The sequence below is a fragment of the Solea senegalensis genome, linkage group LG3, assembly GCF_019176455.1.
Source record: "Solea senegalensis isolate Sse05_10M linkage group LG3, IFAPA_SoseM_1, whole genome shotgun sequence".
NCBI classification, from domain to species: domain Eukaryota; kingdom Metazoa; phylum Chordata; class Actinopteri; order Pleuronectiformes; family Soleidae; genus Solea; species Solea senegalensis.
In genome coordinates, this window is record NC_058023.1 from 21934735 (window position 1) to 21949030 (window position 14296).

The 14296-nt window shown below is 40.3% G+C and overlaps 1 protein-coding gene across 1 annotated transcript in view; it reads left to right on the top strand.

The window, feature by feature from the left end:
- large1 (LARGE xylosyl- and glucuronyltransferase 1) overlaps positions 1-14296 on the top strand; it is a 112714-nt gene that overhangs the window by 36163 nt on the left and 62255 nt on the right. The window contains exons 3-4 of the mRNA XM_044022763.1: positions 10303-10601; positions 13958-14040. Coding sequence (XP_043878698.1) covers positions 10303-10601; positions 13958-14040 — 382 coding nt within the window. The remainder of the gene's footprint in view (positions 1-10302; positions 10602-13957; positions 14041-14296) is intronic.

Genomic DNA, 14296 nt, shown 5'->3' on the forward strand with positions numbered 1-14296 from the left:
CTCAAATGTCTTGTTTGGTCCAAAAAAACAGTTTTAATGATTTCTTAGTTGATTTGATTTCTTTTGTTATATGTGCTTCCAATCCTGGTGTACACCTGATCAGCCTTTGGTAAATGTGGCAGCTGTTAATGACACTGACATACCAAATACAACCAAGAAGAGAAGCTTCAGAAGCTGAAAATAAGCAAAATAACGTTGGAATAAAAAAGTAAAAAAACAAGGCGATTCTGTTTGATAGCCTGAAGAGTGCGATCAAAGGAAGTCAGAAAGCAACAGTGTGGAGAGAAATCATCGCTGTGGTCAACAGCGATGGTGCTGACGAGCTGAGTCGTGAATATTTAATTCATCCCTTCGTGATATTTCACAACTCATCATAAAGCTTATTGCTTGATCGGACGTCAAAATCACCAACAAAAAGCACATAATTGCAATTTAGCCAGACTTCAGTCTCCTATCTTTGTGAGCGTACACCCACTTTTTTGGTGTATGCATATTTGATAAATGAGGGCCAGTGTGAGCCCAAAGATTTATGTTTTTCTTTATTAGAATTTGATTGGTACGAATATGGACAAGTTAATGAGCATCACTAGTAGATGTAAACATGCCAGTGTCATTCAACAATGCACATTTACATTTGTTGTCTCCAAAGAGACCATTTTTTGAGTTATCATAACCTCTTTTTTACAAGGACTAGACGGCAGCACATTTAAAAAGGGTCACTGACACAAACATGATAAAATCCTAAAGAAAAATTCCAAGAAACAAAATATGATGAAACGTTGATTTGAAATGTTAATGTAAAAGAAAATAACACACAGTATCATAAAATATCCAAACTATACATGATACACGAAACAGTTAAAATACCTGTACTATAATAAAGTACATATAAACAACTAAAAAGATTCTTGTTAAAAGGTAATCACAATACAACTTTTGAAATGAATCCAAATGAATAATAAACATGATAAAGAAACCTTTATGGGCGGAAAAGAACACAGAAACATTCCACACATCTGAGGTAAACCTTTTAAAGTGATGATACGTGTTTTATCTCAAAGTGTTTGCACAATAGCATAGAACTATTATTGTATTTCTGTTACTTTGCTATTGAGGATAATGTATACCTCGACGGCTGCTTTATTGAATTATTGCTCAATTCCAGTGAAACATCAGTGTAGAAGTGCTGAGTTTGGTGACAGTGTAGCACAAGCACAGATAAAGATGAAGACACAATAGTAATCTAATAGTGATCGAATTAGAGCGATGGAAACTGAATTTGTCACGACATTACGCAGAGAAGAAGTGCTGACTTTTTATCAAAGGCAAATAGGAAGGCATCTGTTTTCAATGGAGAAGAGGGAGAAGACAGATGTCGATTCAATACAAGTGATACAACCCACATTAAGTGATATATAAAAAAAAGGAAAAAGGATCGTTCTTTGGGTGATAAAAAAGCTTCTAATTAACGTAGTTTTGAGATTCTGAATTCTAGAAAATGTCAAGAAAACGGGGTGAGAGTATGTCGCTTACGTATAACAATCACAGTCTGATGTGTTCTCAATCGCAGGAGAATTTTCTGGATCATTCAACGTTCTCCGGTTTCCTCCCACAGTCCAAAAACACGCAGAGGTTAATTGGACACAAATTGAGGTGTACGTGTCGGTGTGAATGTGAGAGTTAATGGTTGTTGATGTGACGGACTGGCGACCTGTACCCCACCTTTCACCCTTTGTCAGCTGGGACTGGCTCCAGGGGCCGTGCATCCCTCATGTGGAGGATAAAGTGTTAGACAATGAATTAGTTCATTCAGGTGCGGGGGTGGAACTTGTACAGGTCAAGCATGTAGGAGGTAGCAGCTTTTCAGGCTACATGGGCTCACTTTGACGTTACCATGGAATTTGAGCAGTAAGTTTGCAGGGGAAGTTTCAGAAAATGTCAGGAGGGACATTTTACGAACGTTTGTCGACGCATCCTCTCCACACAATTTCAGGTAAATGTCCATGCTTGATAGCCTGTTTGAAAGCAGCTTTGGATTCTTTACCAAAGTGCCCACCGTTCAGTTTTACTTCAGCCCTGTTCTTGCTGCAAAATGCTGTGCAAAACTCTTAATTGCGAATCCTCCATATTGCGAATTGCTTCAACAATGCACAGGCAGATTTGGCAACAAAGAGCATGTTGGGTGCGCGTGGACAGCGCAAGTGCGAACTGAACCTCCGCCCCACCAGTAGGGGGAGTATTAAGCCCCACTCACCAAACAGAAAAAAAACATTTCGACAACAGAAGAAGTAGTCACCAAGGATAGTCATCTGAGCCTCGACCTGGCGACCCTCGAACCGGCTGACAGCCCGAATCCCCTGCCTGACGGGCCTTTCAGCTGTGAGTCGCTCGAACCAGACACTTACGAGGGAGCTATATATATGTGTATATATATATATATATATATGTATATATATATATATACATATACATATACATATATACGTATATACGTATATATATATGTATATACGTATATATATACATATATATATGATATAAGAGTCCCAAGCTGTATCAACGTCACTCACTGATGCCTAATGATATACGTGCTAGGGATCGGGCGAAAAATCGATATTTTGAACTGATGTTACATATAAACATGAAACCTTTTGGGCATTAGCATTAAAAAAAAATCAAGATCACCTAGATGGTGCCAAGTGCACACTCTCGCTGGAGCTGTTATGTGAGTATATCACAATATATGAAAAAGAGACCACGGTGGATGCTAAGATGCTAAGATCTAAGATATTTTAAGTTAGATTTTTGGTACAAAGCTTGTGATTGGGCCAGGTCATATAGTGGCCCTATGACCACTATAGGGACCTACCATTAAACGTAAATTGAGTCATGGAAGTTGGGTAAAAACCCAGTCTCTATGAGTTTAACTGTGTATGTAATGTTCAAGCATGTCTTGAATATGGTATAATAGATGTTTTTTCCAGGATATATTTATATAAATCTAGTGGCTTAAGACTTTTGGACATTACTATATTAAGGTTTGTTCAAATGAATTTTAATAACTTTATACTTAATGTAAATGCCCCAATTTTCTTTGTGCTTTGAATTACATTCAACATTGAATTGAATTACCCCAGAGGTCCCACTCTCTCTGTTTCATGTGCTTCTTTCATGTACACACTGAGTGACCCCTGTGTAACCTAACACTTGCCTACAGTGGCCTTCACACACTGGAAGAAAATGTAAACACTCTTTCATATCTCTCTTCCCTTTTATTTCCTACCTACTTATGCGGGATGTTACGTTCTTCTTCTTTTTCTTCTTCATTTGCACATGAAGCTTCCACTTCAAAACACACGCTTTGGTTGTTCAGTCTTTTTCAGGCTGCTTTTTGAAACAGGATGGCAATATATATGTGGGGCTAAGGCATATTAAAGGCGACAAAAACAACAAACACACTTATTAATAGGTTGTACAATTCCTGCCAATAAACCCCCTCTGTATATAAACAGAATAAACAGTTTTGAGGTTGATCATATGATCCCCCCTGAAAAATTGTACTGAATTAAATTGGTTCTGTTCTCTCCCTGTATTTATTTCTGACAGTGTATTATTTCACTGAATTGTAACTGACACACTGTCTTGGCCAGGTTTCCCTTGTAGAAGAGATTTCTACCTCAAGGGAATTTCTTCTTCAATAAGGAAGTCAAATCAAATGTTACGCAATTAAGCGAAGATTGAAATCAAAATGACAACAACAAATTAATACATTCATTCATTAATAATCCACTTGTTTTACTTGACAAAGGGTACATGTGGATGAGATGATGTATTTTTTGTATTATAAACACTGATCAGTGTAGAAAGAAATAATTTGCCTGGTCGTGTTCGCTCAGATGTGAGTAACCGTGCCGCATTGTACCCCGATGACATGCCGTTTTTCCTATTCTTTTTTTTTTTTTTGCCCGGCTGGGAAATTTTGATCCATGTGTTTTACAGAGGCTTTTGTTTGCACATAGACAATGAGCTTTATGACAAAATACCTCAGAGTGGAATGAATTGGCTTGGCCACATAAAACACCAGGTGCATCTGCCGCCCTACAAATGCCATATGCAATCTCTGAGCCGCACAAACAAACAGTCATTGAGTCCATTTCAGTGGGATTAGACCCAGCAAATCCACTTTGGAAATTAATTACAGCCTGGACGAAAATGGAGTCCAGAAGGTGCTTTGGTTTCCTGGTGGACGGCTCAGTGGCCCTCTGTTTACATCTATCTGCTGACTGGCTTTTTGTTTTCTGTCCACGGGGGCAATACATCTGAAAGAAAGAAAGAAAGAAAGAAAGAAAGAAAGAAAGAAAACACCTTAGTTGTTGGAGATATTGTCATTAAATGTTGTTTTTTGGATGTTTACAAAGATCTATAAAACATTTACAAGGACTCTCGGTGCAGAAAAGAAAAGACTCATGGGGGCGACGCCAAATTAAAGAGAACCAGTTTTTCGATTTTTTGCTATGAAAGACGAAAGAGCATGCTAGCAGCTTTTTCCATTCCAGTTTTAAATAATATTTTAAGCTGCAATAACTCAAAGGTTTGATACAGTATATGATATACATAAGTCATGAGTGGGGGAGAATATCAATCAAAACTGCAATAACACGAGAATGGTTGTTTGGTTTTCAAAGCCTAACAATGACCCTTTTAGTGAGCAGGAGAGTGGTGAGACCTGTGATTAAATATTTACTGACCACCCTCGTTCTTTGGTATTGTTGAGAGAGGGAGGGGCAAGCAGAAGATTACTTCTGTATGTTACAATCTCACTATTCGATGTGACTAATTATCACACTCTGCTTCTTTAAAATTGCTTTTCTTGAGTCTCGATTTTTCATGTTCATTTCCTAAAATCAGCATTTCAACTGTTTTGTTAAAATCCATATTAGTTTAGCTCTGTAATGAGCTGGAGTTTTACAACAAAGTAGACATCACATAAAAAAGTATAAGGTAAATGTAGGTCTGCAATATCCTTATTACACACCAGTAATGAACACACAAGGTACTTATTCCTGAGGTTTGAACAGGCGACCTTTTGGTTACAAGCCCAATTCCTCCTGACCCAATCAGTGATCTGGTTTCTACTTTTAAACGTGATTATACTATAATTTATTTGCTCCCCTTTGTTGTTAAACTGGGTATTTTTGTTTGTGGATAAAAGAAGACATTTGAGGACATAGTGATTTTAAACAATGACTGACAATTACTTTTTTTTAACAACTAATCGTTGCTAATTGCTTTTGCGCATTTTTACAGAATAACATTCAATATCTGGCAGTTATTTACAATTTACTGCATGTGAAAATACTGTTCTAACAATTAAAAATGAAGAAAAATTGAGGAAAAAACACAGAAGTTGTACACCAGTTCAATTTGAAAAATAAAATTGAACATAATTTAAAAAAAACGTCTTGCCTCAATGCCCCAAAAACAGGCCAAACATGGAAATTATTGTAAAAAACACCATGTTGGCTTTAATAGCACAAACTGTCGCATAATTACTAGTAATGCAAAGTGTGCTTGTGCAAACGTGTTAAAGTTAATGATAATAAGCATCAGTTGCGTCAACAACTGAAAAGAAAGATGTGTTGACCTTAACTGGCATTATCTCTGTAGGAGTACAGGTGATGTGCAGTATATATGTATCTATATCATAGGGTATGTATAGTAGAGGCTCTCTCAGCTGCCTGTAAGCAACTGGTGGCTGTCAGTTGACAGATGGTATCATACTGGAAAGCCGTCTTTTCCCCCCAACACAGATCAATACATGTAATTGGAGCCATAATGCTTCTGGTTCCCTGCCAAACACGGAGCTCTCCAAAGCCGTCCCCTCTGCCCGTTGAGATTCTGAATAGAGCAGCCGTTATGTTCTTTAATGATCATCAACCAAGCCTCTCCCACTTCAATCCTCATCCCCCACTGGGGAGCGGAGGTTACTAAGATGTAGCGGAGGGAGCGAGGCTTCATCTCCTCTCTGAAGATTCATCTCCCGGCCTCTCAACAGGGTTCAGAGCTGCTTGTTCGTGTCTGAAGCAGGAGGAGAGTCGGAGAGGAAATTGCTCCCGACGTAGATAGAGAGCGCGCGCTGCTCTGCTGTTAGTACTGGCAGTATCGATCCAAACATATCCATGAGCATCAACACTTGGATGCAAACTCCTCAATTGAAACCACTGCTTTACAACTGTAAACAATAGCTTTTGAAGCCTTTATTAGGCCAATGTTTACTTGTGTTATGTACAATGTTGTTGATTTGTTAAAACCTTTAAATATAAATAAATGACCTATAGATTGTCAGTAAGCATCGTTTGAACTCATTTAACAATGGTTTGATTGGTTATATTTATATTTTGTTCATACTTTACACACTACAGCTTTAATACCCAGGTTCAGAATCTAAAAACATGCAAAGTGGACACTCTAAATTGAGTCTATATGGTTTGCCCTGCGATCGACTGATGACCTGTGCAGGGTGTGACCCCACCTTTCCCCGTGACCTTCATGTGCAGGATAAAGCCATAGACAGTGAATGAACAAAGATGTTGGGACATTTTATCTGGTCCCCACAATTTAAAGGGTTTTTTCAGGGTTTAGACCTGGTTTTAGAGTGAGGTTAGAATTAGGTTTAGGTTAGGCACTTAGTTGTGAGGTTAAGCTTAGGGTAAGGGGCTAGGGAGTGTGTGTAAATACAAAAACCACTAGAATGAGATCAATTTCACATATGTTTCATTTATCCCCTTAGGGAAAGTATTCCTTTGCATTTGACCCATCCTAGAATTAGGAGCAGTGGGCTGCCACACTGAGTAGCGCCCGGGGAGCATTGGGGGTTGGGTACCTTGCTCAGGGGTAGACCCTCCGATTGCAAGCCAAGTTCCCTTTCCACTTGGCCACGGTCTGCCCATTCATGTGTTTATTTCCACATGTAGCCATGCTGGATTTCATTTTTCTATGAGTTTGTATGAGATTGTAAAATCAGTGTGAGTGTTTGATATAAATACTTGACAAAGTAGATAGAAGATGGAACTCCTCATTTTCCTGTTCTGGCTAGGATCACTGTTAGCCACCACTGGCGTATACTTGCTACAGCAATCGTCAGGGCAGTGCTGGCCCAAGCTTTTATATGGCCCTAAGCAAAAAATCCACCACTTTGGAATAGCCGGTGCTTGACTACTATTGTAGCACAAATGCTAGGGGCCCAAACGGCTCCTGGCACGAATTTGTGCGAGGAAGAAATGGCGGTCATTTTTGAGGGGGGCTGAATTAACAAACTCCTCTGAGCGAGTTTATCATACCAACATAAGAAACGCGACAATTTGTACTAGACACATCAAAAGCAAAAAGTTAGCGAAAGGTTTTGCAGATTCTGAAGTTTGGTGAATTCCGACCATTCGCCACAAAACAGGAAGTGCCCTATAACTTTGCCATACATTGACCAATTGCCTCGAAAATTCACACGTGACACAAGAGTTTAATGACTTTTAAAACTAAGATCAGATGTGTGCATTAAATGAGCACTCTTCAACGCCAAAATACAACTTAAGATAAGTCTAAATATGTCTAAAGATATCTAGATTTATTTAATATGTTAAAATGTTTTTTGGGGGGGGGTTTCTCCACACACTATTAGCTTGGGCTGGCTGTGCATCAGGGACTTAACCAAAACAGCCAATCAAGAGTGAATCAAGAGTGAAGCCAATTAGTGTTAATCCTTTGCTCCCGAAATTAAACTTAAAGGTTCATATTGAAACACCAGCTGCAGTCGGGGTCACTGCACCCCTCATTAGTGATATCTAATACTTGGATTTTTATATATTTATTAATCCACCTCTATTTTTAATGACAGATTCGATCCTCCGGAGCCATGTAGGTACTAAATCAATGCAGAGAAGTTCTGCCAAACTTCACAGATTACACTTTTATATACTTCTTAGCTGGAGGGGTTTTTCTTATACTTTCAACTTCTCCACAGTTTTTCTTTTAGGCTCAAGTTTGAGGACGTGGTTGGCAAGGTGACAGTTTTTTTTATTTATACATATATATATGTATATATATATATTTGCATGGCAGTTCAAGTCTACTCTCACTCTCTGTCATTCATTTGCCTGGGGTAACTTTTATTTTGTTTTAGTTTAAAATATACACTTCTCTATAACTCAATGAAGCATTAAACGAATGATTTATAAGCCTTTGTACATGACAGATATTTAACTCGCTGCAGTACATCATTCCAAAACCTCTGACATTTCACAAATGATTAATTTACCTAATAAAATGTGTCTATTCTATATGGTGGTAATAAATGAACGGAGGCTGTACACTAAAAATAAGTGGGTGAAAAATAAGCATTAAATATAACCAGCGGGAATTGCTGAAAAACAATTTTTGGCAACTCGTTTATTTTAATATTTCCCATTTCATGTATTAATTTTTTGAGCTTGAGTTCAATATTTGCCACGTTATAGATTTTTAAGAAGACATTGTTTCATAGAAGAAGATATTGTTTCTGTCATTTTAATTGTCATGAAATGTAGAACAATAAAAATGGTATTAATACATTTGTGATTTGCTAATAGCGTTGTCTTCAGGCTTGTATGTGTTCGCTTTAGGGTGTTTTTCTAAAACAATTTGTATTGATGCATAGCAAGGCAAAAAAGACAAAACAAAAAAGACACACAAAAAACAGATAAACATGTAACATAATTATATGTAACTTGGGTGCCCGTGCTAGTATGGACGCAGATTTCCTTTAACATGGAAGCTGAAACACTCATATAGATATAACATCTAGATGCGGGACACCATTAACAAATGAATACATATCAGTTTGGATGTAGCCTGAGCTGTTCTGGTCCCAGCCATATATAAAAGAGACACATCTGATTGAATAACTCTACTTTCATGGTTTTAAAGGCCGTAACTCTCTCTTCTATTAAGCCATTTTAATAGAAAATGAGGCTAAAATTAGTCTGAGAGGATGATAATTATTCAATAAAAAAGATTAAATGTAACATTTAAAAGGCGGATATGTTCTCTGAAGGTCGAGGCCCTGAGGGTTCATCACTGACTGCCGTCTTCAAACTGCATGATTTTAATATATCAATTGAAAGATGTTTAACTTCATTGGAGGGGGACATCCCAGTTGCGTTTTGATGTGTTGAATTAGCGATGAGCCACCTTGGTAGTCAGTGTCAGTCCCAAACTGGTCAAAATTACTGGATTGGATATGGGGGGGAAAGAAAAACTTCAAAATTAAATGCTAAATCACATAAATTTGTCACTATACACAGGCTGTGTCACTTGCTTTGGTCCCCACTAAAGTGTGGCACTATTCCACACACACATACATATTTTAGCAGTTTTGTATAAAGTACCTACCAGAAAATGACAAGTGAATTTCTGACAGAAACTGTACTTGTGTTTTCTAAGTAAAAGTATTAAAAAACTGAGGAGTCAGAATTGAGCGATGTCGCTCAGTGGTAGAGCAAGTTGTCTTTCAACTGGAAGGTTGTATTTTCGATTCCCAGCAATGAGTGACTGGGTGAGGGCTAGTGCTGTGGGGTGAGTGGCAATACTGTAGATTAAAGCAGCTATAAGTGGTCACCAAATCTAGAAAAGTGGCACATGAATACAAAACATTTACCACTAACTCTTCTTCAGAATTTATTTGCATTATTAGTAACGAATATAGGGGGAAAAACTTACACAGTTAAAGTAAAAGTACGACATTTATTTAGGAAATGTAGTGGAGTGGATTTCTAGAAATATAAATAGCAAAGTAAAGTACAGATACGTGAACTTTGGGGACCACGGCAGGTTTATTTACTTATGTGGCTTAATACCCGAGCATTTACATAAGTATTTTGTTCAAACAGCGACAATCACCTCCTGATTTTAAAAACACTTTATTAATCCTCACGTCACACATTCCTGAGGGCTAACAAAGTCGAAATAGATGTTTTTCAGTGCTTTACAAGCAGTGAGTCGTGAGTGAGTGCCATTATTTCTTCTTTATGAAAGCAGAATATTTGTCACACAGTCGGAGCATTATGTTTTTTGAAATGGTTGGGTGGTAAATGCATCAGCATAAGTGTTGCTGTTAAGAGCCTAGTAGTTAGTAAAATCACTGTCATCAGATGCTAATCAGTAGAAACTCCAGGCTGTTACAGTATATTGGTCGTGGTGTTGGACACAATAATCAGACAAAAAGTGTTGTTAAAGTGATATTAAATCCGTTTTTCTGTGACTTGTCCACAGTGAAGCCCCTCCCCCTGTCTCCACTGGAAGTCCAGCCCTCAACGGTGGTGGGCGGAGCAGGTGAGCGGCAGGCCTTGGAGCTGCGGGTGCGCGCCGTCGAGGAGGAGAACCGGGCTCTGCGCCGGGAGCTCAGCCAGCCGCCCAGGAGCCCGCCGGCACGCCTCCCGTACGGCGGTCATCGTGGCAACCAAAGCCGAGCCCATTCGGAGGAGGGCACTGGTGATAATGAGGTCCAGAAAGCAGCTGCGGGGGGAAACGGCTCAGACTGTGTGCAGCAGCCAGTTGTGGATAAATGCGAGGTGAGCCATGTTTAAACTCAATGTCTGCTATATGACGGTTTATAAACAAGACAGTCTGCTCTGCCATAACTGCTCCACCATCAGCAGAGCACTCAGAGACTTTTCCTGTGGAACTGACCTCAGTGGTTGTTTCCAGGAATCAGAGCGCCATTAGTAAATGGTAAGAAGTTATTATAGGCTGGTTTTAGCCTATTAGCTTAATCCTCGAGCGGTGATGGTGTTGGTTTGCTGTTGGGATATGGCTCTCTGTCAGAGGGCCGGATAATGCCAGGGCTGTAACACAGACATGCTGTGATCCCTGCACTGATAGTACCTCTCAGCACCACCAGCTTTTAGGTCACTAAAAATGTGTCTGGATGACGTCTGCCGAGACAGGTAAAAAAAAAAAATCTATGGTACTGTTTCAGCGATTTAGAAATTTCAGACCTGGGTTCACTTTAATCCGCGGACATCGATTGATATATCGCAAAACTTGACTAGACTGAATATCTGATCCTCGTTTAATGCCGTCGGCATGCTTTAGAAACAGCCGAAGAGGATCTGCAATTTCCTGACATCTTTAACTTTCTAATTAACCTCCACTCTGGAGAGTCACTGAGAAACTGTGGAACGCGCGCGACTGCGATCTCGACGCGTTAGTCGAAGGCATTCAGTTTAGCACAATTTCAATCAGATCAACAGTCTCGTATACACTGCTGCGTCATAGCAACAATGTCGAAGGTGTAAACCCGACGGCCTTTTTTCTTTTCTCTGTGCAATATTCTCTCTGTGCATGGGTGGGTTTTTCTCTCAGCAGCTCGACTTCCACCCACGGTTCAAAGACATGCTAATTGGAAAGACTCAAAATTGCCAGTAGGTGTGAAAGAGAGTGTGAGTGATTTATTTCTATGTGTCAGCCCATGGTGTGGCCTGCCTCTCACCCAGCGTCGGCTGGAATTGGCTTCAATTCCCTCGTGACCCGAAGAAGATAAAGCGCAATAGCAGACTGATGGATGGATGGCTGTCGCACGGTTAGAACATTATGAGGTTAGAGAAAAAATCTAATTACACAAACCGGGCTGTTGGGCAATGACAATAGAGCAGGAGGCACACAGTTCACAAATTATTTATTAAGGAAGAGTAATAGATGTAAATATATGAGTAGACAAATGTATAGGTGCTATGTTGCAAACAAACCAAAGTGTTGTCTCACCCAGGTGTATCAGTGCTGCTGATCAAATCACTCTGCGGCTCACCATGTCCCGGACCATGCAGTACGTGAAAGACCATGCTCAGTTAGGACCAGAGAGGGAGGCGAGGGTTGTCCGACTAAATCCGAACGTTTACAATACATGTCAACGCGTTAGTCTGATGCATACTGTACCTCATCATATTTCTTGAAAGGTGGAACTAACAAACCCAGAGCATATGATTGGGAGTCAGATTAATATTCGCCTCCTCCCCTGAATGCCAAGAAATCTCATAAAGGAAAAAGGAAAGAAAGATTAACAAAGTGTTTAAAATTAGGAGGTGAATGTCGCTGTTTGAACAGAATACGAATGTAAAGGTAGAGCTAATGTAAATGTACTTTATACAAAACTGCTAAAATATGTATGTGTGTGGAAAAGGTGTCTCCTCTTTATGCATAGTGCCACACTTTAGTGGGGACCAAAGCAAGTGACACAGCCGGCGTATAGTGACAAATATACACAGTGATTGAGCATTTAGTTTTATTTTCTAATTTTATATATTTTATAGTTTTTCTTTCCCCCATATCCAATCCAGTGATTTTGACCCGTTTGGGACTGATACTGACTACCAAGGTGGCTCATCGCTAATTTGGGATGTCGCCCTCCAATGAAGTACTCAAAAATAAAATGCCAGTGTGAAAACATAAATAATCCGCCCACTGGTGGACGTATTGTATTGTTCTAATAGAACTTCACACGTGACTTTTGTTTACTGCTTAGTTGTTGCCCATTGACCAACAAACAATACATGTCAGCACTGTCATATCGTCATGTGTGGCTTACAACTGTTGAACGTAGAAGAAGATATAATACGGGGAAAAAAAACAACAACACCGATTTGGTAAATCAATAAAGGCGTCTTTTCCGTTCTGTTTTATTTTACGTCATTATAACACAGACTGAGAATAACAACAGCAGCTTCGGAGCTGCCTTCCCTCCCAACACTCACCGTCTCGCAGGCAGGTGTGTGGTCGAGTGTGATGCTCTGAAAAAGCCTTTGCCCTCAGATTATTATTTTTTTATCACCACCCTCTGCTTTCCTCCCACTTCAGCTGTCACTCACACACACACACACACACACACAGCTCTCACAGCTCTCACAGCCACAGCTCAGGCCTCGTATGAGAATCCAGCAGAGTGCAGGGGAAAAACAGAGGGAGGGCGGTCCGACTGTCGCACGTCTCCACGGCATTTAAACGTGACCCCTGCTGCTCGGTTGGTGGGGTCGGCCCAGCCGTGCTGACACCTGGCTGGATGGTTACTGGGGATCTCATATAGGAACGTGCACGTGGAGTTTTGACATGTCATGCCGGCAACAGCTGTGGCCGTGAGCCAGAGCTGTGGGGGGAGGGGAACCGACTGTGATTTTCTGAATATTAAAAGCGGACACCTGTCTGAACTCAAGGGAGACTGGAAAAGTAGTGCTCTCTGTGCATTTCTGTGCATTTCTGCAGTCAGCTGTCCTTAGGGTTCAGTACTGAACTGTGTTCTTTCAATGGTACAGAGCTAACCTCATCAACTGTGCCAGAGTCCGGTACTTGCATCTACAGAATATGCAAGTGAGTGACTTAGTAATGAACTGCTTCACCTCTGACCGTGAGCCGCGGCACTGCTCGGGTCCAAGAGAGAACAAAGTGAGAGTGAACGGAAACTGATTATAATTTCAAAACAGGCTGTTTATCTTGCCCCCGTGATCAGCTGTTCTGGCCGCGCACCAGCTGCTTGGCAGCACGCGGGGAGAGAGAGACGAAAAAGGTCACAGAAAACAACGAGTTCCTTACTTTGCTCTCAAAGTGAGAAAGCGGTCAAAGCCGAGCACAGTTTAATCATAAAGTTAAGAATCGTGTACACTGCGGTGCAAATAGGCATGAATGTGTGTCTGTGTGTTTAGTCCCTTTGTTGTTATAAAGAGAGTCAAGTACTGGAAGAAGGTACCAGTGGGTAGCGGGACTGTTTCAAGGTTACTTGTTCTGAGATGTTTTTCTGCCCATCACAATTTTAAAGTGTGGTTATCGGTTTTGTCCGCAGAGGCTGCTGCTCACTGGCGTTTTCTTTTCTCTCTTTTGTATAGAAATATGTTTCGTTGTGGGTGTTTTCTCCTGATCCTTCGCTCTTTTCCCTCCACAGACCATCCACGTGGCCATCGTATGTGCAGGTTACAACGCAAGTCGAGACGTGGTGACACTGGTGAAATCCGTCCTTTTCCACAGGTACAGCGGAGCTCCCTATTGTCTTCTTCACTCACAGCAAAGTTTTGTACTAGTTTGGGCAGTCATGCGTTATTATTTATCGCACATTTATTATTTATCCACAACTCTTGAACTCCAGGATGAGTCGATGGTGGGATTTTTGGGATGATTTTCTGTCTGTCTGTCTGTCTGTCTGTCGGCAGAACATAACATCCTGAGCGGTAATAAAAGTTGACTTAACACACTGTTTTGTAACATAATACAACACAGCGTAACA